Raw genomic sequence first — 25,087 nt, forward strand, 5'->3', positions numbered from 1 at the left:
CGGGCACGGAGCCGCTGCCCTGTCGGCCGCGGGGGCCGGGCAGAGGGCGCCGGTTCGCAGGGGCGGCTCCGCCCGCCTTCCCCGCCCCGCCGGGCCCGGCCGCATCCCGCAGGTGGATCCCGGATCCGGCTCCTGCCCCCCTCCGCCCCCCCCCCTCCCCCCCGCGCCGGGGCCGGCGGCGCGCGGAGCCATGTGACTGCCGCGCGCTTCCTGCCTCCGCGCCACCGGACCCGCGGAGGGCGCGCGGCGGCGCGCGGAGCCCGGCGCATCCCCGGCGGGCGGGAAGGAGGGAGGGGGGCGGCGGGGAGGGGAGGGCGCCGCGCCGCCACCGCCACCGCATGGAGACCCAGGACCAAGGGGCGCAGATGGAGCCGCTGCTGCCCACGGTACGGCTGCCGCAGCGCGGCCCCGGCGGCGGGGAGGGGGCGCGGGGGGCCGTCCGCCTGCCCCCCTACCCCGTGCTGGGGGCCGGGGCCGGTTGCTCGGTGCGTGGGGAGACGGGCTGGCTCGCTCCGGTGGCGGGCGAGGCGGCGGCGGCGGCGGCGGCGTGCCCGGGGATGGAGCGGTGCGCGTTTGTGCGTGTGTGCGCGTGTGTCCCGCCGGGGCGGGCACCCCCGCCCTCCGGCTGCACCCCCTTCGGGCCTCCCCTTCCCCTCGGTGCCCCCCTCTCCCCGCATCCCCTTGCCTCCGGCATCTCCGCTTTCAGGCTCCCCCTTGTCCCCCTGCTCCCGGCCGTGGGGCAGTGCTGGGGAGCGAGCACCTGTGGGATGCTCCGCGGGGATCCCGCCCCGGCGCCGGGGCTGCCTCCGCAGGTCCCCGGCCCTCCCTGCCCGCAGAGCGCCGGCGGGTCAGCGCAGCTCCGGCGCTTGCACGGCTGGGGCTTTCTCCCTCCGGATGCCGGTCTCCGCTTCGTGCAGCGGTGTCGCAGTTTCGTGTGCTCAGACGTGGAGCTGGTAATCTGTGGGGTTATTGTCGCCTGGGGGGGTACGCGGTGCACCCTTCCCTCTGAGCATAGCGCGGTTGCACGGCTACGGCTGGGAGGTGTTTCCCCAGCAAGTAGGAAAGGGCTCCGTTGGTGGGTGACTTTTTTACGCTGTTAGATCGGGGGGACTCTTCTTTCCTGCCTGGCCTTCCCCAGACACAGGGTTGGCAGATGCACACAAGGTGTAAGTGTGGGCGTCGATCTTGATCTCAGACTGAAGATTGTTTGTGAATGGTGGTTCCTGGCTTGCACTGGAAATCAGTCTGTTTGGGGCAGGGAGAGGTCTCTCACATTCGTACACACCCCTGTAAACACACTGCGTAGGTCTGCAGAGGCTTTGCTGGCTCCTGAAATGGCTCTGTGTTAGCATGACGAGCTGCACAATATTGACAAAGCTTGACGGAGGCAAGTCTCAGCTGCCGCAGGTTGATGAGATGCACTCGTGGTGAGCCCGTTTTTCGTAGGGTCTGTTCCCGTCATCTGTTGACGTGGTCCATTTTGCAATCAGGTGGCAGGTTGCTACACAGTGTGAGGTTATCTCTGGCATCTCCTCTCCTTGTGGCAGGGACAGTTTTTCCTGTTGCTCTCTGGATACCTTTTATGAATCCCAATTCTTATTGCTTGTTGCTTTTGCAATTTCTGATGCTGGAGTAGAAGGTCCTGTCTTTTTCACAGACAGACTGCCCAGTTCCTTTCCTTAGAGAGGCGATTCATTGTGAATCCAGTTTCCATTTGTAGTTCAGCAGTCCTGTGGAAGACTTAGACCTCAGTGTTTCACACTGGTATGGTCGTCTGCAGTCGGTAGCAGTCTCGCTCTTGCTCGTGCTGGTCTCGCTTTGTCAATGTGTGTTGTCTCTGGTTGTGCGACAGCCGCTGCGCAGGGAGTCAGAGGAGTCTGCTTTCAGAAGGTGCAAGGTACAGGATTGCCTCGTGCTGTCTGGCTTTAAGTTTTATTCCTCCAGGACTGTGCACAAAGAAAAAAAAAAAGCTGTTGCTGTGGTTGAGAGGACCAAAGAAGATAGGATTTCTTGTGTGCTGATGAGGGGAGAACTGTCCCTGGTTCCCTCTGCAGCCCTGGCTGGCAGAGACCTGCCCTGATGCAGGACCTGTCTGCAGAGCTGCAGGTCCCTGTCAGTGCTGTTGCTCATTAAGTTTGAGGCCTGGTTCCCACCTCCATTTCCTACAGCTAACTAGTTCAGCAGCTGTTGTGTTTGCTTCAAATAGGGAAGGGAGACTTCTGTACTCCATGTAATATTTATTGTGGCGTGTCCTCTTCATCAGTCCTCTCTTACTCTTGCTGTTTCTGAGAGGGCCTCTGCAGGCCAACGTGGCGCCGTTGCCTTCCTGCCACGACGATGGTAAAGGCACAACTCCTTCAGTCTTTGAGATTTCCCTGTCCTGGTGGTATTTTCTCTGTGCATGAAGCAGTAAAGCGTGTAAATGTGCTCTGGAGCCTCAGCCTGGCTGATACCTAGAACCCTGCATGTGGTAAGGCAGAAATGTCTTTTGCATGGTGGGAGTCTTGCACCTGGAGTCATGGCAGAGTTGAAGGAGCAGGACTCCCTGCTAACTTGAGCGGCCTTAGCCTGGGAGGTAATGATGTGACATAGCAATACCTTCAGAGTACTTCTGTTTAGGTATCAGTCCTTATCTTGACTGGAAACAAACGGAACAGGAGTAAGAGCTGTGAAATGGATATGGTTCTGTTCCCAAGTTTTGTCTCAGTTTGGTGGACTCTGGGTATGAAGAAAAAGGTTCCTAGCTGAAAGAGCTTGTTCCCTTCAAGGGCTTAGTCTAATGGCTTTGGTATATACAACAGAGTTAATTTATTTTTGTGTGTGAAACTGTAGCACGTGATATGTTTTAATTGTTATTTATAGTAAAAAGAGCAAATGTAGTCCTTGATTAATTTTATTTTATAATGCTGCTCAGATATTGTGAAGCCTCAATATAATTTCCCACCAAAATCCCACAGCCTGTACCAAGTGGAATCTATTTTTATTGTAATGTTAGTCATATGTTGCTATTAATTTATTATACAAGCTTTTAATTAAAAACCCCAATCCCTAGCAATTTGCAAAATGATAAAATACCTTGTTGCCTGCAGTTTTGAGGAGTTAAATGTCTTTCTTGTCACAAACTTCTTTTGGAAACTCAGCCGCAGCACCTTTGTTAGTGGTTAGGCTATTGCTTCTCAATTTTTTTTCAGTGTGGGCAAATTTCTGTGAAACTTATTAGGAATTTATTGCAAATTGTCTGTAAAAGCAATATTGTAGAGAGAAATGAAAAGGGAATACCAGGCAATTGTTTTACCAGGAAAAAATTTGTTCAGGCTGCTCTTGAAAATGCAAATATAGTCTTTCTTTTATTGTTCAATACATATACTAATGTGGTAACAAATGCAGACCTGTATGCTTTCTGTATCATCTAATGTTTTATTTATCAGTCATCAAGTATAGCTTTTCAGTATGATTATTCAGAGTGCTTTAAAATAGTTGTGAGTAATTGAAAGATTGCTGAGGAGTCATCATTTGTTTACAGAACTGGAGAAACAATCTGTAGATCTTCTCTACAAAGATTTCTAATGAAAGAACCAGATATGATTAGTTTGTCTGTACACATGTGTACGTCATTGCATGTAAATTATTTTGCAGGTTGTCACTTAAGGCAGTGTATTCATAGCAGAAGTTATTCGTGGAGTATTGTGTTTCTGTCCATTCTGGATCTCTCTTGTATGCAAGTCAAAATTGGCTTTCAAAACAGGGTTGTTATCTGACAGAGGCTTGATGCTTGATATAAGGAGCACATATAGACGAAGTGCAGATATTTTTGTTAACTATGTTTATGCTTGGCCTGTTACTCTCCTATGTTTTCTGAAGGTAACAGTAAAACCCACAAACGTAAAGCCAAACTGACTCTTCCTTTCTAAGTTCATGTTCTGTCGTCTTCCTCATCCAGTCTTAAAATTCAAAAGCTGCTTTGTTTTATTTAGTTGTTTATTTCCTTTTAAAATTTGGTAGATACAAGACCTCAAAGCATGACATTGCTAGTGCATGCCTGTGGACATATACCATGGTACGATATGGTATGTATGCACTAGGAAGGTACTGTTTTCATCGAGTACTCTTGTCACAGCTACAAATGGCACGCAGTTATTACTACTTAGGCCTCTGTATGTGGGAGAACTGTATAGCGAGATCTTGGGTAGTAACTATTTTTAATGTAGCAGGTGAGTGTGGGAAGCTGCTCACAGCAACAGGCCAAATTCTTTTGCTTTTGTTAATGCTGAGTGGGACCTCCGGCGAGACTTGCAGATGAAATGTATTGCTCACTATGAGAATGCATAGCAAAGCCTGACCCCACAGTTTGTATAACAGTACCAATTCCCAGCACACTTCGCCAAAATTTAGCATTATAGTAGCAGCATAGAGTTTATAGGGACTATAGGAATGTTGTGATTCTTTTGGAAAAACAGAGAGGCACCATTACATTTTCAAGACAAAAGTACTGAGGTAATGGCACCAATGAAAATAAAACCCCAAAACCGAATTATAAGTGTAAATTTAGGATTGAGTTGCTGCTTTGGGTATTTTCTTTTTACTGCCTCATTCCAAGTTCTGAGTGGAAAGAAAAAAGAAATCTTTTTTTTTTTTCTGGGAAAATGCTGGAATGAAATGAAGTAACAATCAGAGATACATCTTTTTTTAAAAAAACCCAACCCCCTCTGCCTTGTATTTACCAATGTCATGACTGAAAAAGCTTTCTCTGGATCATAAGGTGTGCTGTGGTGTTACTATTTAAGAATAATTGGCAGCCTGATATATATTTGTGGGGAGAAAAAAAAAGGACAAAGTGTGAATACTGTGTGGAAATCATCCTACCTTAATGCATCTATGTCTGGTTTGAGTTCTTCCCACTGTTTCTACTTGTTAAATATATGCTTTCAATTTCCTCTGCTAATAATTGCATCTTCCCATTCTACTTCTTCCTTTGGAAAAAATAATAGAATCAATTCTCAAACAAAATATTCCCAGTGACATCTTTTAATGCTTCTTAAATAAGTAATGTTTACAACCTCAGTGGATGAGAGGATTTAAGCAGGTGAGGGAAAACTTAATCCACTGTAAATCGTCTTGAACAATTAGTTGTGTATCTGATATGAGAAGGGAAAGCCATAAGTGTAGAACGTTCCGTTCCTTTCATTTCTGTAATACACTGTAACATCTGTTTTCAGGTCTGCATTGTAAAAAACCCAGGCTTTTGAAGAAGCGTGCCGTTGTGACTCCCTTTGCAATAATAAGGCCATTTTTATGTCGTCCAAATTAATGGAGGACTGCATGTGTTTGACACAAGTTTCAGCGTTAGTGAAGTGTAAAAGTTATTCTCATGAAATGAAAAATAAGCTTTGCATATTTAAAGATTCTTAAAATCCAACCGGCTTCTGCAAGGTTGTTGATTAGGATAGGCAAGGAATAGATGATACAGGCAATGGCTAAAAATAGAAGGAAGGAGGTGTCTTGGGGGGGAATAAAAGAGGTTGCAGGGTGAAATAAGGGTAAAATTGAGAGTGTGGAGATATTTGTGCGAACTTGGAGAACTGAGGACATTATGACTGACTGTGGTTTGAAAGAAAAGAGGAAGCTGATTAAGTTGCATGGGGAAGAATTGATTTGGTTATGGCATGGGGAAAGAAATGGAGGAACAGAAGCAGGAAAGCCAGCTCATGCCCTTGTACAGCTGGGGCAAAACAGGATCTTGAGTCCTGATTCTTCCATACCTTTGCTGATTTCCCTGGCCACCTCCTGGAGCCTTTTTACTTTGTTTAATTAGCTGTTTACAAGACCTTGAGAAGTTGATTATACGTAAGTTTTGGAATTCAGTGGAGATGTGAAATATACGTCAAGATTTTTAAGTTCTCAGTTTTAATCAAACAGAACAGGAACTTGCTGCAAAGAAGCAGGCATGTTACCATATTTAGCAGAAATGCGGCCTTCAAGGTACATGAGGTAGTATTTGGCATTTGTAAGGTATTAGCTGATTAGTACAGTACTACGTGCCACGTTTCAAGAGAAGAATAGCAACTGTAGAACAATACAGGAAGAACAACAGAAACCAGCATGGGCCTGAAAATATGGAAGATGATTAGAAGAAACTGGGCTTCCTTAGCCTGACCATGGAGACATGCATGTTTAGAATGTAAAAGGCTGCTGCAGCAAAAAAGACCGGTTTCTTTCTTATATCCCCCCTGAAGAGGAAAAGAAGAAAATGTTATGGGGCAATATTAAAAGGATGTTAAAAAACCTGTCTAATGCTGAGGATAATGAAGCAGTCGAACAAATTCTCTAGTTTATTTCTGGAATCTCCATTATCCATCTATAAGAACAAGTAAGATGAATATCTGACAGAAAAGATGCATATATAGTTATTGCTGCTTTAGGGCTAAGTGATGGACTAGGAGACCTCATGAGATCTCTTCCAATCCTATCATTCTGTGGCGAGGACTCACTCTTGTCTTTTGGAAAGACTATTTTATAGATGGATGATGTCTCCTGCAAACTGAGGAGAAAGGAGCAGTTTGTCTGGATTATAAATGTTCATGCCTTCAGTTAAGTCCACCTGAATGTAAATTTACTGTAAACATTTACTATTAACATATTTAGAGAGTTGATTAAAAAGATAGACGCCTACCATTCATCCAAGTGTGTGATCGCAAGCAGGTTTTAAAGCCATACAAAAGTATAAAATGTAGCATTATTTATTAACTTGTATCTGCAAAATGCTAGTCTTAAATTGGATTTTTAAGCCTTCATGGAATCCTGTTGACTTTTTAAGGAACATAGGAATCTGTCTGCATCACTGGGGCTGCAAGAAGTTCCAGGATAAGTTTCACTGGGAGCAGTCACTTTGTAGCTGTCACACTCAAAACCGTCAGAAAGTATTGCACATTTGTGTTGATTTTTGGAGAGAGGTTGGGATTGTTTTGCACCTTTTTCTGATAACTCATATTAAAAGTAGTCAAAATGCTATAAATTAAGGAAAACTGATCTGAAGCCACTGTTCTGAGGAATTGTTCCAGATATCAGTCGTTAACAAGCACGCTAGATTCTCTCTTGAGGCATTCATAGTCACTGAAACTATGCAAGGGTGGGAATAAATCCAAACCCTGCTATTAGATTCTGGCAAAAATAGAAAATAGATACTTAAACTGTAATTAGTCTCGGAAACTATGTCATTAAATTCAATAGCAAAATGCCATGTCATTTCTGGAGAGGAAGATCATATGTACATGTAAACTTCATTTTCAACATACAAATTTGTACAAGGGTTTTATTTTAGAAGTAAGCAGCAATCAGCAAGAATGTGATTTCATGTCAGATCTTTCCCAGTGAAACACTGAAAACTCTGTGGTGGTAGGATGTTTAGAGTGTTGTAAACATTAATAGGAAATAAAGGTACAATCAGGAAGATTGTGTATCAAATCATAAGTGCTTCAGATTTTTTTATTGATACTGATTAGTATTTTTAATATTTTTTCTTTATAGAATCAAAGAATAGAATCCACAGGGGAATAAAAATAACTTCAGGATTGCAGGATTGTTCTTTCTTCTAAAACATTTTAATTTTGTGGTTCAGGAAGATGCTCCTGGTAAATGTGAATGATTTGGTTTATGATTGTAGAATGCAGATTAGAAATAGGTAAGGGCTGCATTTATGATGTTGTGCTCAGTATTTGTAAGATTCAGGAAAATTTTCATTTTTGTGTTTCGTTAGAGGAATGAAACATGAAGCTTCTGAACGCTAAGATGGAGCTATTTAGTTCTGTAAAGCTCTATTTCTGTTGTAAAACGAAGCAGAAAACCTCCTGTAATTCCAGGATAAGGGTCCTGCAGTCTCTCCTAGATCTGGTTGGACCAAAGATGCCATTGATAAATTTGTCCTAGACTGTATTTCTAGAAAGAGGATTTTGCTTTCAGCATCCATCCATCTCTCTGTATATTTGTCAGTTCCCCAGTAGCCAGGCAGGAATCCTGTCAGTTGTATTGTTAAAATTCAGCTAAGAAAATATCGATGTGTGTCCTCACAAATTAAGATGTTGACTTTTTTTTTGGGGAAATGTATACTGAAAACGTACAGAAAAGTATGAAAGCTTTCTATTTGGAATTAAAAAGCATAATGATGTCTAAAATCAGCTTGAGGAGGTTGCCAAAATTCCCATGTGACAATCAGTAAAGTCAAACTGCAGCTCTAGAAGTGTGCATCTTTTTTCAAGGCTTGACTTGGTAGAGCTGAAGATGTCATTCTCAGTCCTGTTGAATTGTTTAATCTCTTTATCTCATAAGACAGAGCCTGTTACAACAGCTGCAAAACAGAATTGAATCTTGAGCTTTTAGCTAAATCCATAAATTATATGCTCTGTTAAATGTAGGAAGTTGATATTTTTCATTTGAACTGCAGCTAAGTAACAGTAACGGTAAGGTGAGAATTTGAATGGTAAGTATTAGCCACCCATTTGCTCCGGAGATTTGTACTTTACCTTGGGATTCAAGGCTGAGTTTATAGATACACTGTTCCCAAGGACTACTGAGTAGCTGTGCAGAAGTGGCAGAACCACTGTTGTCCCTGTTAACAAAAAATTTCTCACTTGCTCTGCCCAAGTGGGAAATGGATAAAGTTTGATATCATCTCCTAAGAACACAGAACAGTTTTTTATGAGATTGCACTACCAGTATCTCAAGTATATTGATGCAGAGTTTAAAAGATTGGAAGCTTATGATCTGAAAATTTATAAGGAAGAGAATATATTTTCCTGGTATGCTCTGTAGTATGAAGAATGTAACAAAACCAGTAATTTAATATTGTCTGTGGAAGAGTGGGCATTCTTCTACCTTTGATTTCTTGAAAATGTGGATAACCTGTATCCAAAATTGTCACGCTTTAAGAATTTTTAATCTCTTTTTGTGACCTATTTAGGCAAGTACCGAAATAGAGCCAGAGTGTCCCAGAACAGTGCGTTATTGTGCTGACAGAAGGTTTATTATATGTATTAATGTTTTAAATGAATTTATAGAATAAAAGTAGTGTTCCCTTCACCCCCAAATCTGTGCAGCTGTTGCCACCAGCCATCTTAATACTGTCCTCAGAAACAACCTACAATTTCTGGTTCTTTTGAGGCTACTGCTACCTTGTTTGAGACTCTCATAAGTTCCAGAAGTATCATCACCAATACAAACGTTCATTCAGCCTCTGCAAGTCTGCTGTGTTCTGAGACTTCAACATACTTCACTTTTTTGCAGAAAATTTCATAACTTAGGTTGTAACCCATGTTATCCAGCTCCTTCAATTACTGTCATCCCTTCCCTTTATTTGAAGAGAAGATAGAAATTCTCAAACGTAAGACTTGACTGACTATATAATTATCTTTTAGAAAGTTTCCACTTTATTCTGTTTTTCCTCTTAATGATTGTGTTATAGTGAAATACTTAGCTATGTCCACTTGTTTTTATTGCAACAATATAATAGCTTTTGAAATTAAATGTGCAATGAGCTGTAAAAACACTCATAAAGCTGCATTTTATGCTCCTCCAAGATTCTTCTCATGAAAACTGTAATAATAGGTGAATACCATATGTTTTTTTTTGAGAGAAGTGTCTGGATGAATCCAGAATAGGTGAACATGCTCTCAAAAATAGTGTTAAGCAGTGCAGAAGCCCTCATGCTTATCCTCACCAGTTTCATAGAAAGGAGCTTTTTCTGTAGCCATCCAGCTGACTTTATTCATTAAAATCAAATGGGCCTCTTGCTTTTGGCATAACCCCTCACAGTCCTCATCTTGTAGGGGAGTGGATTGAGAAAAACCCTGCTACGGAATACCCTCTGGAACCTCATGGAACTCACAGGACTTTGCTCTAAAATGACATTGGAAGGAAAGGTTAAGATTTAAAGTAAAAGCCACATTCAGTTATAGAGAGGATGAAATGTTTTTCAGTGAGCTATAGCTTCCATAGTTTGATTGTGTTCATTTCACTTCATCTTGGCTAAAAGTCTAGGACTCTGTGTCCACTGTGTCTGAATTGATTTACTGTGGCCACCAAATACATGCTTTTTTTTTCCCCTATTCATCCAGCCATAACTAAGTGTAGGTGAGAGGTTTCTAAATGCAAGCCAGTATTGCCTAGAGCATCAGAAAACTGCAGTTACCTCTGGAGTGGAGAAGACCCATTGAAGAGAAACTTAAGAAATAAATATGCAAAAACCTGGTAACTCTTCACTGAATATTTGTGAACTGCCATTTTTTCCCCCACTTCTCGTACAGTGCTTCTACAGTGGCTAGATTTGGGCAGAAATTACAGAAGCAGCAAAAACTTTTTTTGCCTTGCAAAATATTGTCACTAAAGGCTGTGTACGCGTTAACGAGGCGTGCAGCTGACAGAAGCAGATTTGTGGAGGAAAAGAGCTGGTTTTGAGAACTGGATAGCTCCATTGAACCCATGATGAGGGATTTGCCTTGGGCTGGCTTCTGCCACAGGAACCATGTTCCCATTAGCAGTCGCAATGAGATGTATACATGGTAAAACGATTATAGCTCATGAGCCCCAGTGCAATACAGCCAAAGAACTCCAGATCCCAAAGCTATCTTACCATGCCTCCTTCCTCAAAATTTCGCCATAAATATGACACTTGATGCTGTATGTACATGTATGAAAAAAAGTTAAACTAGAGAACAAATATAAGTTCTTAAAAGACTCTTTCAAAGAAAAATATGGAGATTATTAAAGACATCTAGTGAAAGTGATTACCAACACGAGTAAATGTGTAAATTGACTAAATGTTTGTGGTTTTTTTTGTTGTTTGACTTTTGTTTATTCTTGTGTGAATGACTCAGACCTGTACAGTCCAATCTTGTGCACATTCATGCTACTGATACATTTTGTGTAGTTCAGCACAAAGAATACAGGTTTTGATGAGGCATGCAGTGTAGAATCTGAGAAGGCCTGGTGGAAAAGTAGTGTTCTTGTTCTGAAACCATTTTTTTGATTTTAAAGTCTAGAAATTATGATTCCAGAAGTGGTCTGATACAGCAACCTGTCGTATAAAAATTCTGAGTAGTGTTTTAATGACAATATGAGAAAAAGGTAATCTCTACCAAACCAGTTCTTGGAGACTCTTAGGCTATTAAAATTGCTAACTGTGCCACTCATCAGAAGTTATTCATTTTTTCTTGTTTATTTGTTTGTGTCTATCTGTTCTCCCTTGACTTGCATACAAAGGATGGCTGTATAAAAAAAACTTCTGCGAGGTAGGTAGCATCATAACCTTCTCTTCTAATTCCTTAGTTGCATGCACTGATCTTACATAAACACAAGGTAGGTTTACCCTTGATAAAATCGGTGTAATCTGCTTTGTGCTCGGCATCACATAAGAATAAACACAGTAGTTTATTACAGCATGGATAAGATGCTGTAAATGAGCCACCAAGTTTAGGTGATCGTATTTTTTTGTTTGGGCGAAAAATTGTGTGAACCTTTTGGGATGAGGACAGTATTTTTGTTCTGGGTGGCTGCAAGGTCTGTTGCAAAGGGGTCCTGGTCCATGACTGGCCAGTTCAGGAGCTATGACAGTACATGTATGAATGATAAACTTGTTTATTGGCTTGATTGCAAACAAATAGATTTCTGGCAGTGCAAAAATAATAGAATCGACTTCTTTTCTCTAGTTTGATATTCTCCTGTTTGCTCACAGAAATTACTGAGCTATTGCAGCATAACCATTGTAACTGTAATCATATAAAGTGTTTGCTACAAGAGTGTAAATAATAACAGTTATAAATTGTGAATGGCCAGAATTAAAAATACCTCTTAGTCTGAGCTTTTATTTCTGAATTTGTTTTGGTTTTCTGTGGTTTTTTTCTTTTTTAGACTGAAAACTTCTAACTTTCTTGACATAAAAATTAGGAACTTCTGTGGATTGAGGGGAGTGCTGTTTTATGGATATGAAATTAAAAAATTCTAGAGCAATATGATTAATCTGGTTGAAATACTGTAACCCAGAGACTGTTATTTTCCTGTCTGCTATACTTTAATCTCTGAGTCTCAAATTTTTCATTTCCTAGTGATTGCAGAGATAACTGTTTATGTAATACTTCTATTATGAATATTCATTAAAAAATAAAAAATGTCATTAAAATAAGTCTGGCAAGATTGACTTGAGCAAAACCAAAATAATTGATAAATGGTCTGTGCAAACTGTAATACAGTATTGATAATGCTTTACAGTTATAGTTCAGGTTTTACTAACTCATTACTAAGAGTGTGCTTATTTCTGCTACTGATATATTTTATATAGGAAAACAATATTGATTTATAGTTATGATGAGTGCTTTAAAAAAAAAAAAAATCCTAAAAAACCCAGAACACAAACCACCTAAAGTCCATAATGTAACTGATTATTTTCCTGCTAACATCTAGTATTTTTCCAGCAGGGTTTTCTTGTATGTTAAGAAAGAGTGTGTTGTTTTTTGTCCGTATATATGCAAATATGAAAATATATTTCATTCTAATGGAATCTTTTTAAAAATTTCTGCCTGGTGGCAAATATTAAATTCAACTGAATGTTTTCAGCGTCCAAGAAATACAAGACTAAATAAATTTCCCTTTGGTTTTGTTATTAATACTGTGTTTTAGTACTCCATTTGTGTTATCTAAACCTCGGCTTTGTTTTGAGATAGCAGGTGCTCAGCATTTCCCAGTGACCAAACTTCTTCAAGGCACTAAAATCGCATTGAGATTTATTACAGTATTCTAAGCCTTAAAGCAGCTTCCAACAGGTGCCTTTAAAAACGGTTGTAGTATTTAAAAAAAAAAAGTGTCTTTCCTTTTCTTATTTGAAATGGGAAAGTGGCTCAGTCCACAGTCAGCAGTGAGATCCCTTCACAAAATCTCAATTTTCAAGTATTTCCTTTTAGGTATCTTTATCAATAGTGAGAGGAATACAAGTGATAGGAAAGTTTTTTTCATTTGGAAGGGCTAAGATTACAGATGTGTTTTGAACATGAGCAATCCAAAACATGCGAGTTGTGAGTATAATGAGTATAATGGGAAGAGCAAGAAATTAAAAGGAAAATTCAGTATCAAAAAATTATTGTCAACTTCAGTGTTTCTGCTATAATCTTGCAATCTTGTAGCTTCAACACACACCTATATTCTAGATTTTTATTTAAAAGGTAAAAAGTAGGCAAGATTTTAGCTCTCATGGTAGAGATGGAAAATGTGAAAATGTCTGTGTTGATAATCCAGAAGGCAGAAATCATCCTATGTGTGCTTCTTTTAAAACTTCATCTTTTGAGCCAACCTCTTGATTTTTAGTGCTATTGCTGTCTCTCAGTATCCTTTTTCTGGAACAAATTCCATCTCTCGCAAGGACCGTTTTCTCTCTGCTGTCTAGGATGCTCGTTGTTCTGGTTGTGCTCCTTTTCGATGCTGTGCTCTACTCGGGCATTTCCTCCTGCACTTCTGTTGCTTGTGCTTCACACAGGTGTTGGCGTGTGTTTAAGGGGAGGTGAGAGTTAAGAGGCTGCTGATGTGGACACAGTACAAAAAAACCTTCCAGAGCACATTCTGCATTTTTTTTTTTTTCTTTCTTCAAGAAAAAATGAGGAATACCAAACATCCACAGCTTTCATGTGGTAGTGACAGTCATTCTCTGGACTGGTCTCCTGTAATGTCATTGATGGTAGCCCTGAGTGCTGGCACCTGAGACTGGGCTTTGCCTGAGCTTTCAGTTTCAAGACTGTAAAACCTGGATCATATTTTGAGGTCATATCATTCAGTATTTCTTGACTAGTGGGGAAATAGTTTCTGTTCAAATGGAAGCTATGTAGATTTGGAGTTGTTCTGGAAATGAGGTAATTCAGGAGACAAAGGATATGATACCATTAAAGAAAAGGTGAATACAGAATAAATCCTAACTAATTATAGCAGAAATAGTAAATTTCAAGAAAATTATCAGTCACTAAGTTAAAAACAAGAGCGAAACACTTCTCCACGAACTGTAGAGTTCAAGTGCAAAACATAGTGATGTGGGATATTGTGAAGGCCATAAGTGTAAATAGGTTAAAAAGGAATTAGGTAATTAAGTACGATGATCCCAATTCAACAGATGCAATCACCAGCTTAGGCAAACTTTAAAGTGCTGATTACCAGAAAGCAGGACTGGGTACCAAGAGGGTAGACCATTTGCTAGTTCCCTTTTCTTCTTGTACTATAAGAACCAAGTAGTGGGGCAGCCTGAGGTGAGATACTGGATTTCAAAGATTGCTGCATTTGTGCTTTTGCTTTCCTTCCTGGGTTCCATGAAATAGGGTTTGTCATTGTTAGCTTGGCAGTGACAGGTTATGTCTTTGATGTTTTTGTGGAAAGAGAAATAATTCTCTTTGATCTTACCAATCACTTGCTCACCTGTAGATGAGATAAGTTAAAAATAGCAGCTGATCCAAAATGAGTTAGGGTTGCCCATACACTGTCTTACTTTCTTGTGCTAAAGTGTTTTCTTTCTGATCAGTTACATTTTTTGTTAGATTGGGTATTTTAGGAGAAAGATGTTCCTGACTGAGGGGTCTCAGACATAGGAAAATGTAGTACTTGTCAAATATTTGCTCTTTTAGCAGTGGACAGCAGTGACCTAGAGGCCTGTCAGACTAAGATCTCACTGAATTCGGTAGCAAAGGAGGAGGAACTGTGTTCTGCTCTGCCCATTCATTCCTGTTTTCTTGCAAGAAAATGAGCCATCTAAATGTGGACATCTTCAGGCTTGCAAACTGCTGTCCTTCTTCCCCAAAGCACCTCCCTTTGCTGAATTTTTGGAGTGTTGTTAACGTTGTTGCTCTGGCTGTCGTCACAGAACTCATTCTTTTAATCCAGATTGCTTTCAAGCAGTTTCAGCCATCATTGTAAGTGTGTTGCCCAGCAATTTATAGGCTACAGCTTGGCAGGACATGCCAAATACTTGCTTTTTACAATGGACAAATAGTTGTCTATTCTTTTACAGATTCAATTATGAACTTCAGAGGAGGGCACAAGGCTGCCACTGAGCCAGGGAGAGTCATTGAGGGAGAGCTGATGTTGGATGCCAAGTGCTTTCACTTTTATTGTATTAATGACAGACTATTATATTGGGCTTTGCTTGGTTGATTCAGTTGGTTACCAGCTCCGTGTGTGATCTGACTGATGGGCCCTAGATGGCATCTAGTCTGTCTCTTTGCTACTGCTCTGCATGCTCTCTTTGTGTCTTTATTGTGTGCTTGACTTTGGCAAGCAAAGAGAGCTCATTGCCTGGATGATGACAACACATGGCAGTTGTCATGGGAAAATAACATTGTAGCATTTCTGGGAGTTACAAAATTTGTTGTTTTCAAAGGTCCGTACTAGTTCTGGTGCTTCAGTCTTTGTATACTGAAATTCAGGTAAGTTTTGGGTCTCTATTTACTCTGCAGTTTCACATAAGGGGATCCTGGTCTCTAGAATCAAGCAATATAGCCATGCACACTCTTAGTAAGATCTGTTTTTCAGATGCATAAAAGCTCAATATGTTGGAAAATCAGCATTTTTAAAAAATTGTTTTGACAGTACCACTGCGTGTAGAATTCACGGTCGTTGTTTTACATATATCTTTAGATGGATCAGGAGAGATACAAAACCAGGTTTCTCATTTACACTACTGTGGATATTTAAAAATAATATTTAAAAGAGTGTTCAGGGATGCTAGAATATAAATTGAATGCAAAGATCTGTAGAAAAGAGATGTTTATGAAACATTTTCCTTGCAGGACTGGGTAAGACTAGGTGCTATGTTGAAACATTTGTAAGAAGGAAATCTAGGAAAGTATTCTGTGTGTCAGGATTAAGGAATTAAGTTCTCAGTGTTGGATTGTGTTTGCTGAGAAACCAAGGTTGAATTCTATTTTAAAGGTTAATGCTCAGGTTTAGAAGTTTGAGCTTAAAAAAATCTCGAAAATTTTTACCAATATTTCAATCTCAGTCTCTAGGTTTGGATCTGATCTATAATAAATAAATGTCCAGAAACAGAAGTTTTTCCATACATATATTTTGTTTATTTGGATGGTAAGACGTGGCCAAATTTTATTCCGGAAGGTGTAATGCAGTGTAACTTGATTGAAACCAATGGGTTTTCTCTCTCAGGGTGTTTCTGCAGTTTACACAAGCATGTAATAGCATCCTGCTTTCATATGCTGACATCTTCATCCTTTTCATTTTGTTTTCTGATTTTTCTCCTCTTCTTTGGTTCTCTCTTTGTCCATTGTGCCCCACCATCAGGAATAGATTATCACTTAGCGTGGCTGTGCATATGGTTCTGTACAATATTGGTTTTCTAATCCTGAGAGCTGAGAGCTACAATGGCAGTAGTCTGAAATTAACGTAGAAACTCAGGATCCTAATCATTGGGTTTTGTGCTGCTTCAGCTGTCTGCACTTTCAGCCAGCCTAAACCAAGACTGTATTACTTGCAGATGTGTAAGTGTGATAGAGCTAATTGAATGGTCAATTCAGGATTCATTCAAAGTTGAGAATCCAGCTGGGAGTTGAAAAAGCAAGAAAGCCTTTCTTCCATGTATGTACATGGAATATATTGGAGAAGATGAGATCTAACTCTTGAAATTTAAAGGACACGGACACAGATTTTCAAAGACATTGAGACATCAAAAATACGTGGAAGTTCCCACTGAGATTTTAAAAAAATGTGTAACTAGGTTTGGTGTCGTATTTTCACTGAACTAGACTCTTGGGCAATTTATCTAGTTAAAAGAAAAACCAACACCACAAAACAACAAGCAATTAAATACCATAATTTGCTGACAAAATAATGCAAAATTAACACTGAACAAATAATGTTTTGATAAATATACAGTCACCTAAGGAACTATGTAAACATACATTGAATCCTCCTGGTTTTTAAAAATTTACCAGATCTAATATATCTTGGTTTCCACTTAAGTATGCCTGCAATGTTATAGTAATGAATGAGAATAGATGTCTTTTTTGGAAACTATCTAAAAATCTATTTTAATCTTGTTTTGCAGTTAGACTATTTAACTAAAATGACCTACAAGCTAATTTAAATAATGTTTGTATCAATTTTGTTTTAAATTTATCTGCTTTGCCTAGGGCATAATACGAAAGGGCAAAGCCTGGAGAGAGAGCTATGCAGGCAAGATGCCTGTGGCAAAGTCTGCTGTACATGTGGTTAGTGAAATGCGTAAAGATGCTTGTTTCTCTAGGTACCTTTTAGCTTTCATCCCCTTCAGTAGTGATGAGTCTGTTCTCAAATTGTATTTTCTTTGTGATCCCTCTAATGGGATACTTTCTGCTGACTGGTTTTCATTTTGGGGGGGAAGAATTACTGTTCTTTCATTACTTTTTTGTATATTAAGAGGTATAAGTCAGAGGTAGCAAAGATGAGCATAGACTAAAATAAGAGTGCACTCTTGAGTGTCCATTTGTTTCTTGAGAACATCTTCTGGATGACTATATCCAGAAGAGATCAGTATGACAGATAATTAGCATCTGTATTTCATAATTCCTGTTCTTTACAGAGTGTAGGGAAATTTCAGGTCATATTGCTGAAATATAATATCTGAATTGCTGCTATAATTTGTACTGGTGTTTCCAAAATGTCTTATTTTGGGAACTTCTAAAACAAACAGGAAAAAAAGTAGAGGGAGTCTTTTTTTTTTTTTTTTACCTCACAGTATTCCCTTAAAACATGGGTGATCTAGTTGCAGTTTCTCTCCAGCAGCTGTGAGAGCACTTGAACACGTATCTCTCACTTCCATGGTGAATAACTGATCCACCCCATTGAATCACAGCAGGGTCTGCTAGTGGACCTTTACAATGCCATGCAGAAGGTGGGGATTACTGGTGCATTGCAGAGGTTTCATGTTGTTGCATAATACATTGAAAAAGTTGCATAATGGATTACATGAAGGTTGAGATTTTTTCTTGTTAATTTGCCAAATTAGTTTCTTCTTAATTCACAGAACTTCATCCAGTTACTATAGTAATTGATGGAATCTTCCTTCACTGAAGGCTTACAGCATAACTGAGTGCTTTCTCTGCATATCAACCTGTAAGGTTGTTTTGTGGTGGTGGGGATTTTTTTTGTTTCAGATTTTTTTGGGGGGGGGGGGGGTGGTGTGTGTGTGTGTGGTTTTTTTTTTTTTTTAAATTTTTAGTATGTTTCTTGTTGGCAGGGTTTTATTACATAAGGGAGGTGTAGTGTTATAGCTATTGTTTTCAGGGAAGAGAGGATTTAGTTAAACAAAACCACTTTGCAGAGTTTCCTAACAGTGCATGATTTGGCTGGTCTACTGTGGGAGTTCATTCTAGCACCAGACTCTCTCCAGCCACAATTATTTTTCCATGCCTTCCTCAAATGCATAGTGATCTGCATTAGGAGAGCATGGTGAAGCTTTCACACCATTCATAGATTGCCATTCAGTCTCTGATGCACATATACTTGGTTTGATTAGGATCGCAGTCCTCAATTAGAGTTGACTGTAAATATTTTGAAGAACTTGATCATGAACTAGGGATACTCAGGATGGCCTAAATGAGGATAATCGGAGATGGCTGGCAAAAAAAGGGGATTGCACCCATACATCATCAGTTGCATTAAGCCTATCTAGATGGAGAAAATGTAATACTTTGTAGTCAAATTTTGAAATGGAAGGGGCAGCATTTCCAAGTTACTAGTATATAATTTTTACATGCTTATTGTGTTCATAGTTCAGTTGTTTGGTGTTTTTTTTTTTAACTGATAGGTTTTTTTGCGTTCATAATTTGATACCAGTTTATTGACTGTAGTTTCGAAATAGGAAACTTGGCTTAATTATTATTTACATAGGGAAAATATGGTCATTTTCCTAGCATAAATACCAGGGCTTTAAAAGAAAAAAATGAATCACATACTGAAGAATTTGTTCACTTAAGGAGCCAGATTTTCCTCCCAACGAGTTATGATTCGAAAATGGATTTAATAGTCTTTCTCCCCCTGGAAACGACTTGTTAAGGCTGAATGATATAAAGTTTCTGAAAATAGGGCAACTGTTATTAGAATAAATTACAAAAAATGTAGTGAAAGACATCATCTGAATAATGTATTCTTGCTTGGAGACTTACTTATATTTAGTCTCTGTGTTATAAATATCACAGTTGTAGTTTTTTGGTAGAAGAATCACAGCAGTAATTGTTCTGATATACTAGTAACAGAGATTTTGGCATATTTCCCAGCACCCCATTATAAAATTTAGGTGATAAAATATGAAGATTGAGGGTTTTTTTTTAATGTTGCCTAAGTGATTTTGATTCTTATTAATTTTTACTGACATCTGACAATCTCCTGAATATGTAACTCTCTTGCCTTATTTTTACATTTTATTTATGTAGAAGTATTAAAAAATACTTCAGTTTAATTTTCTGCCTGAAGTTTTAAAGCCTTATATAAATCCTTGCAGCAGTTTTTTTTTCAATTTCCATTTTCTTGTCTTGCTGACAAGATTAGGTTGGTTTTCTAAATCGTGTCACCTGTCAAGGAATTTTTTCTGTCCTTACGTGGTTATCTCCTGATAAGGAATGAAAAAAGAAACACCTGCTTGATTATTATGTTATTGAGTCTCTTTACCTGATTCCTTTAGGCCAGGAATGTTCTTACCCTTTACAATTCAAAGCTAATTTAGCTGTGGGCCATTATCTGGGAAATGGATAAGGTTAGTGAGGAAATATACTTCCTGACAACGCAGAGAATTTCTTATTGTTTCTAGCAATTGTACTAGGAAAGAGTTGGCTGTTCCCTTCCCTTGTATTTTGTTCAGTCTGGCACTTCTGTGTGTCTGGAAAGTTCAGTTTTCAATTTCATTTAATTTGTTGAGTTCCACAGTCTTTAATAATCTCATTGTTTGAAAGTACTTGCTGAAGTTTGACTTGTATTTTACAGAGGAAAACTTATTTATGTTATTTTTTAATTATGCCTGCTTAAACCATCCTAAATCATTCTTCTCATCTCTCAGTTTACATAGTGCTTTATCATCTCTCTTTAAGGCATTTAAACTTTATGTTCATCTTCTCTTCTTTTTTAAATGGACACATTTGTTGACCACTTAACTGTCTGGATTTCATGAAGCTTTTGGGGAGCATTTGAATACACGTCTCTACCTGCTTAGGCTCTTTAAGAAAAATTCAAAAGATGAATTTTAAGAAATTGAACCTTGGCATACAGCCTGAATTATCCAGATTTGTAAAATGCTTTCAGGACACTTAAAAACAGTTAGCTGTCAAAGCACAGGCATTGGTAAAACATGAACAGAAATGGAAGTGGGAATAGTCCGTCCTTTCCCTAAAAGATTATTTGCTCCATTTTTAATTTTAAAAGAAGTATTATAATGCTTATCATCCTAGTACCTGAGCTGCTCACAAGGATGATGTAACATCACTGTCTCTCAAAAACAGAACCATCATTGTTCCTTCATCTGTTTAACTTGTTCCAGAAAGTACGCTAAGTAATGATGATGAGAGACTCCCTGTTGCATTTCCTGGTTCTTGTTGTTAAGATGATTTTGAAAATCAAAATTAAAATCTCTTGCAGTTATTTTGCACATTGGAGCAGTAAAACAGTCACTCACTGTGTTTTAGTTTTATATAATGGAAAATGCACTGGGGAAATACATCCCATGGAGTTGGTTCAGGTTCTGCCTTTTGGTACCTACAGGGCTTCATTAAATCAATGCCCTTGTTTGCAAATAAATACATGCATAATTGGACTCACTTACAATAAATCCTTAGCAGGTAACTATTTTCAGGAGTAAACTGAAGTGCAGGGAGGAAGGACTGGAAATGGTGCTATTCGTGTGTTACAGAAATGTGTTACAGGAAATGTTGCAAGTTTCTCCTGACAAAAGCTCTGCAGTTCCAACACTGAATTCTTCTGGAGGACAAACTCTAACCAAAAAAAGCTGTTTCTTTAGGCGCCTCAGTTAATCTTTAGGGTAAGAAACTCTACACAACAGTTGTGGTTCTTGCAAATTTGAGTATAACTCACGTTAATATGGTCTGCCCTGCATACTTAGTGTGTTATCCTCTCTAAGAAGGTATTTGTTAGTGCTGGGCAGTGGCGTGGTATGTTCTTGAAGGAAGTTTACTTGAGACTAAATTTTCTCAGGAAGGTCATGGCTAGGGAGAGGTGAAAGACCTTGCAACTGAGTGCTCAGAAGTTGGTGTTAATAAGCTTACACTTAAGCGGTGAGCATTAGGGATAATAATGTTTGTGAACCTTGCAGCCCATTGTGAGTTTGAGCCAGTTCCAGCAGTTCTTCTGTTCAGGCCTTGTCTGAGGGATGGCTGCCATCTTGATGTGGAAAAGCGCACTAGGGCAAAATTCACAAATATGATTTGCATGTTTTTCACTGTGTGTGGATAAAATAAACACAGACCTGGAGGCAGTTTTCCTGCAGCAGCATGACACTGTGCCTCTGCTAACTACATCCACTCAGGAGTATCCAGTTAGCCTGAGGACACAGGGCCACACGTGCAGCGGCACAGCTCCTGGGCTGGCATCTGATACGGCATTGTGCCGGTGCACCAGCTCACCCGAAATCACCCAGGTATCTGACATTTGACAGGACTAAAGCTTCAAAGTTTCCTGGGCATTTATGAAGGTTTTAGGCTTCATTTTCAGATGTAGACTCCTGAACATGGTACAGGTGTCGATGCTCAGTGCGAGGGTCTGAGTTAGGTGCCTCAGCAGGGTGCCTGAGTGTCGGTCTCCTCCCACAGCTCCCTGACCCTCTCCTGTGGGAAAATGGTGGCCGTTTTCCAAAATCTAAAAAAAAAAATAATAAAAAAATCCTATTTCTGTCATCCCTGAGAAGTGTTGCAACTGGAAGCAGCTCTCACCTCCCTCTCCCCTTGGGACCATTTTTGAGAGGTGTGGGAAGAAAGTGCCCAAATCATTTCAAGTGGAGAAGAGAAGCAGACCTATATCTCCCATACTGAAGCAGAAGAAACGAGGGTGGATGGCATTACAGTATTGCTAGAAAACAAAGCAGTGGTCATCTCTGTATTTTAGGTGGCAATGGTCATGCATTTTTTAAAGAACAACCGAGGCGAGCGGACACGTATAAGGTGAGAACAACACCTGAGCCCAGGCCCTGGCTGGCTTTAGGCTCTGCTTGGGCAGTGTTCCTTTGCCCTGTTGAGACTGAGATGTCTCACAGCAGAATTTTAGCCTCACATGGAACTTGAATATTTAAAAAAAAAAAAAAACAAAACACCAACAAAAAAAAAGCCTTGAGGCCTGGGTGGTTGCTGATCTGTCTGGATTGTTTTGTTTCCGTTTACATGTTTGTGTGTGGTTTTTTTGGTAAGACTTGCTTTGAATTTATCTAAATACTATCCAAGTTTCATTGTGACTACGAGGTTCCCTCTCTGAATCTTAGTCTTTTATACTAGGATTCACTTTTTCATGACTGAGTAATAATATCCAAAATGTAAAAATATCCAAATGCTGCTGAGCTTAAGAAAGAAATCAAGTAGTTTGCTTTTGTCCTAAGTAGTTTACTATTGCCAACGTCTGTCGTCTTTGTTACTGTATTTATTCCAGTTGTCTTCTGAAGAAAGTACAGGCCTTTGTATTATTGAGAGTACTTTTTTTTTCCTTTCTAATAACATGTACATCAAAATGCTTTCTAGGTTTCATCATGACCTTTCAAATCAAGTGAAAAGCAGGGGGATAAGATATGGAATGAAAAAAATTTGTTTTAACATAAGCCTGGAGTACGTTTTAATTGCATAAATGGGCTTTATTCCCAGTGCCAGGCATATGTATGTATATTTCCCACTGACGTTTGCCCTCTGTGAGTAGGGGTTTAATTAATAATTTCTTGCTTCTCAGTTGTTTTTCTAACCAAAGCATTTAATATGAATGCCTTAATCTCAATTTTCATAAAGTAAATGTAAACATAAAAAACTGGGAGAAATGTTTTCATAGTACAGGGAGAACAGACAAGTTGTGCAAATAAAAATTAGAGTTTTGCCATTTTACGAACAACATCAACAATTAAGTATTGTTTCCTAGAATCAGAATATATAAAATTTCCAGTGACAGCACATTGTTTATGGTCTTTGAAATGATACTGTCTTTGTTAGAGTGCCGGTTCCTTCAGTATGTATTTCTTCTGTCACCTGAGGCTATTTTTCAGACACGTAACAGGATTTTTTTTTTTGCTTTCTGAATAATCAGCTTTTCCTTTTGCTCGTTAAGCATAAAAATATGGCCAAGGTATTAACACAATACAAGGTATTAACAGTGACCAGTCTCTACCAAATACTAAGTTCTTTTTGTCTATTACCTAATTAACATACTTTAATTAGTTCACTACATTTAATGAACGTTATGTAAAACTCAACATTTTCTACCTTCAGGATAACCATGACATTGTCTAATGTGTCAGATCGGACTGTATGAATAATTAATACAGTCTATATTTATTAATTTAGTATACGAACTAGCTTGACAGAGTGAGTAGAGGGGTGGTCTTCAATGTGGGGGGTCAGGAGCAGCCTGCTGGGAAAAGAACAGGAGGGAGCACCCTGGGAGGGCTCTCCCTGGGGGAAAAGGAAAGGATGAATCTGAAGAGAAATAGGGACCCTGCTGATGCCAAGTGTCCCTGAGCCTGTCCAGGGTCCCCCACTGAGAGGAAGCAAAAGAAATCTTTGGCTCTGTCTTCTGCTTTTTGTGCATTTCACCCCCTTTCATTGCTGGTAGCAGTGGTTCAAAACAGACGGGATGAAGATTATTATTATTATAATAAAAAATGAAGTACATGTATTTCTTTAGAAGGACCCTACACTTGGGCAACTAAAATCAGGAAGATAGCTGTTGAATACTAATTTTTTAAGCTGCTTGAAAAATGAATTTTGAAAGGAACGTGCTATTTTAATACTTCTGATAGCTGCCTGAACTTCAGTATGTCTTGGGTTATGAGAAATGAAATTATGTACAAGAAAAACTACAAAACTGCAAAAAAGGTTGAGCTGAGTGGAAATAGCCCTTTAGTTTGTCATGTCAGTGTGTTTTCTGTTTCCTCTGAGCAGAGTGGCCTGTTGAGCTTGGTAGCGTATGAGAATTTTGGCTTCCTGAACATCTGAGAGGCTGGTGGCCAGCCTTTGGCGTTGCCTTGTGCACCATCTGGGTGGAGCGCCCAGTGCTCCAAAATATCCTGTATGATTAAGACACATGGAGATGACTCTACAAAGCTTGAAATTGTCTAGAACTTCTTTTTAGAAGATCTGAAGGCTTTGCTTACCTTACCAGTAGCAAAAGTGATAGACAATATAAGTTTCCATGTGGGCATAATGCTGTCTAGCTATAAACTCCAGTGGCTGTAAGGCTTTGCACAAAGGTTGTACTGATGACCTGGAAAATAGGCTTAGGCGTAGGAATGTCAAGTTGGTAGGGTGGCTTGAGACCATGAGTGAGGGGAAGCAATGCATTTTTCTTGAAATAAGTTATGATGGTGCTAGGAATGAGAATTTCAGATTTTTACTTACAATGCATTTTTAGGCATTGGATTCTTGGGAGAGATAATGAGGTGAGTACATGGAGCATCTGTTTGAATAGAGAACTCGTTTCTTCTAGTCAGACTAATTCTGTTTCTCCTGGTGGTGAAAGGCTTTTTTGCTTTTCACGGTGAGAAAGAGGCAACAGGCCCACATACAGCACTACCTTAAATTCAAGCTCATCAAGATGGCTACATCTTTCTCTCTTCCTTGTCAAGTGAATGAGTAGTTTCTGATGAGTTAGAATAGACTATATAGAAGCCTATAGTCTATCGACTGCTGAAGGCTAAGTGAAGTAAGAGAGTAATTTAAAAAAAGTGAAACATTTATGAGAATTTTCTTTTTATGATATGGTCTGAACTGCTTTTCTTGGCTCGTAATGCAAAGTACTGTCTTTTACATTAGCATGATTTTTTTTCTGTGGCATTTATTCTAAATACTTCTGCTATCATTGAGTGAATTTTGTAATCTTCTGTTGCTAA

At 39.5% G+C, this 25,087-nt stretch overlaps 1 protein-coding gene across 2 annotated transcripts in view; it reads left to right on the forward strand.

Annotated features, from left to right (window-relative positions):
* The first annotated feature begins 307 nt into the window (after nucleotides 1–307).
* Nucleotides 308–25,087, forward strand: part of SLC4A10 (solute carrier family 4 member 10) — a 178,561-nt gene continuing 153,781 nt past the window's right edge. The window contains exon 1 of one of the 2 annotated variants that reach the window (XM_064451464.1): nucleotides 308–386. In XM_064451464.1, the coding sequence (XP_064307534.1) occupies nucleotides 339–386 (48 nt within the window). In that variant the 5' untranslated portion in view covers nucleotides 308–338. The remainder of the gene's footprint in view (nucleotides 387–25,087) is intronic. The other variant, XM_064451465.1, reaches the window with a different exon arrangement.

This window comes from Phalacrocorax carbo, chromosome 5 (assembly GCF_963921805.1).
Source record: "Phalacrocorax carbo chromosome 5, bPhaCar2.1, whole genome shotgun sequence".
NCBI lineage: Eukaryota > Metazoa > Chordata > Aves > Suliformes > Phalacrocoracidae > Phalacrocorax > Phalacrocorax carbo.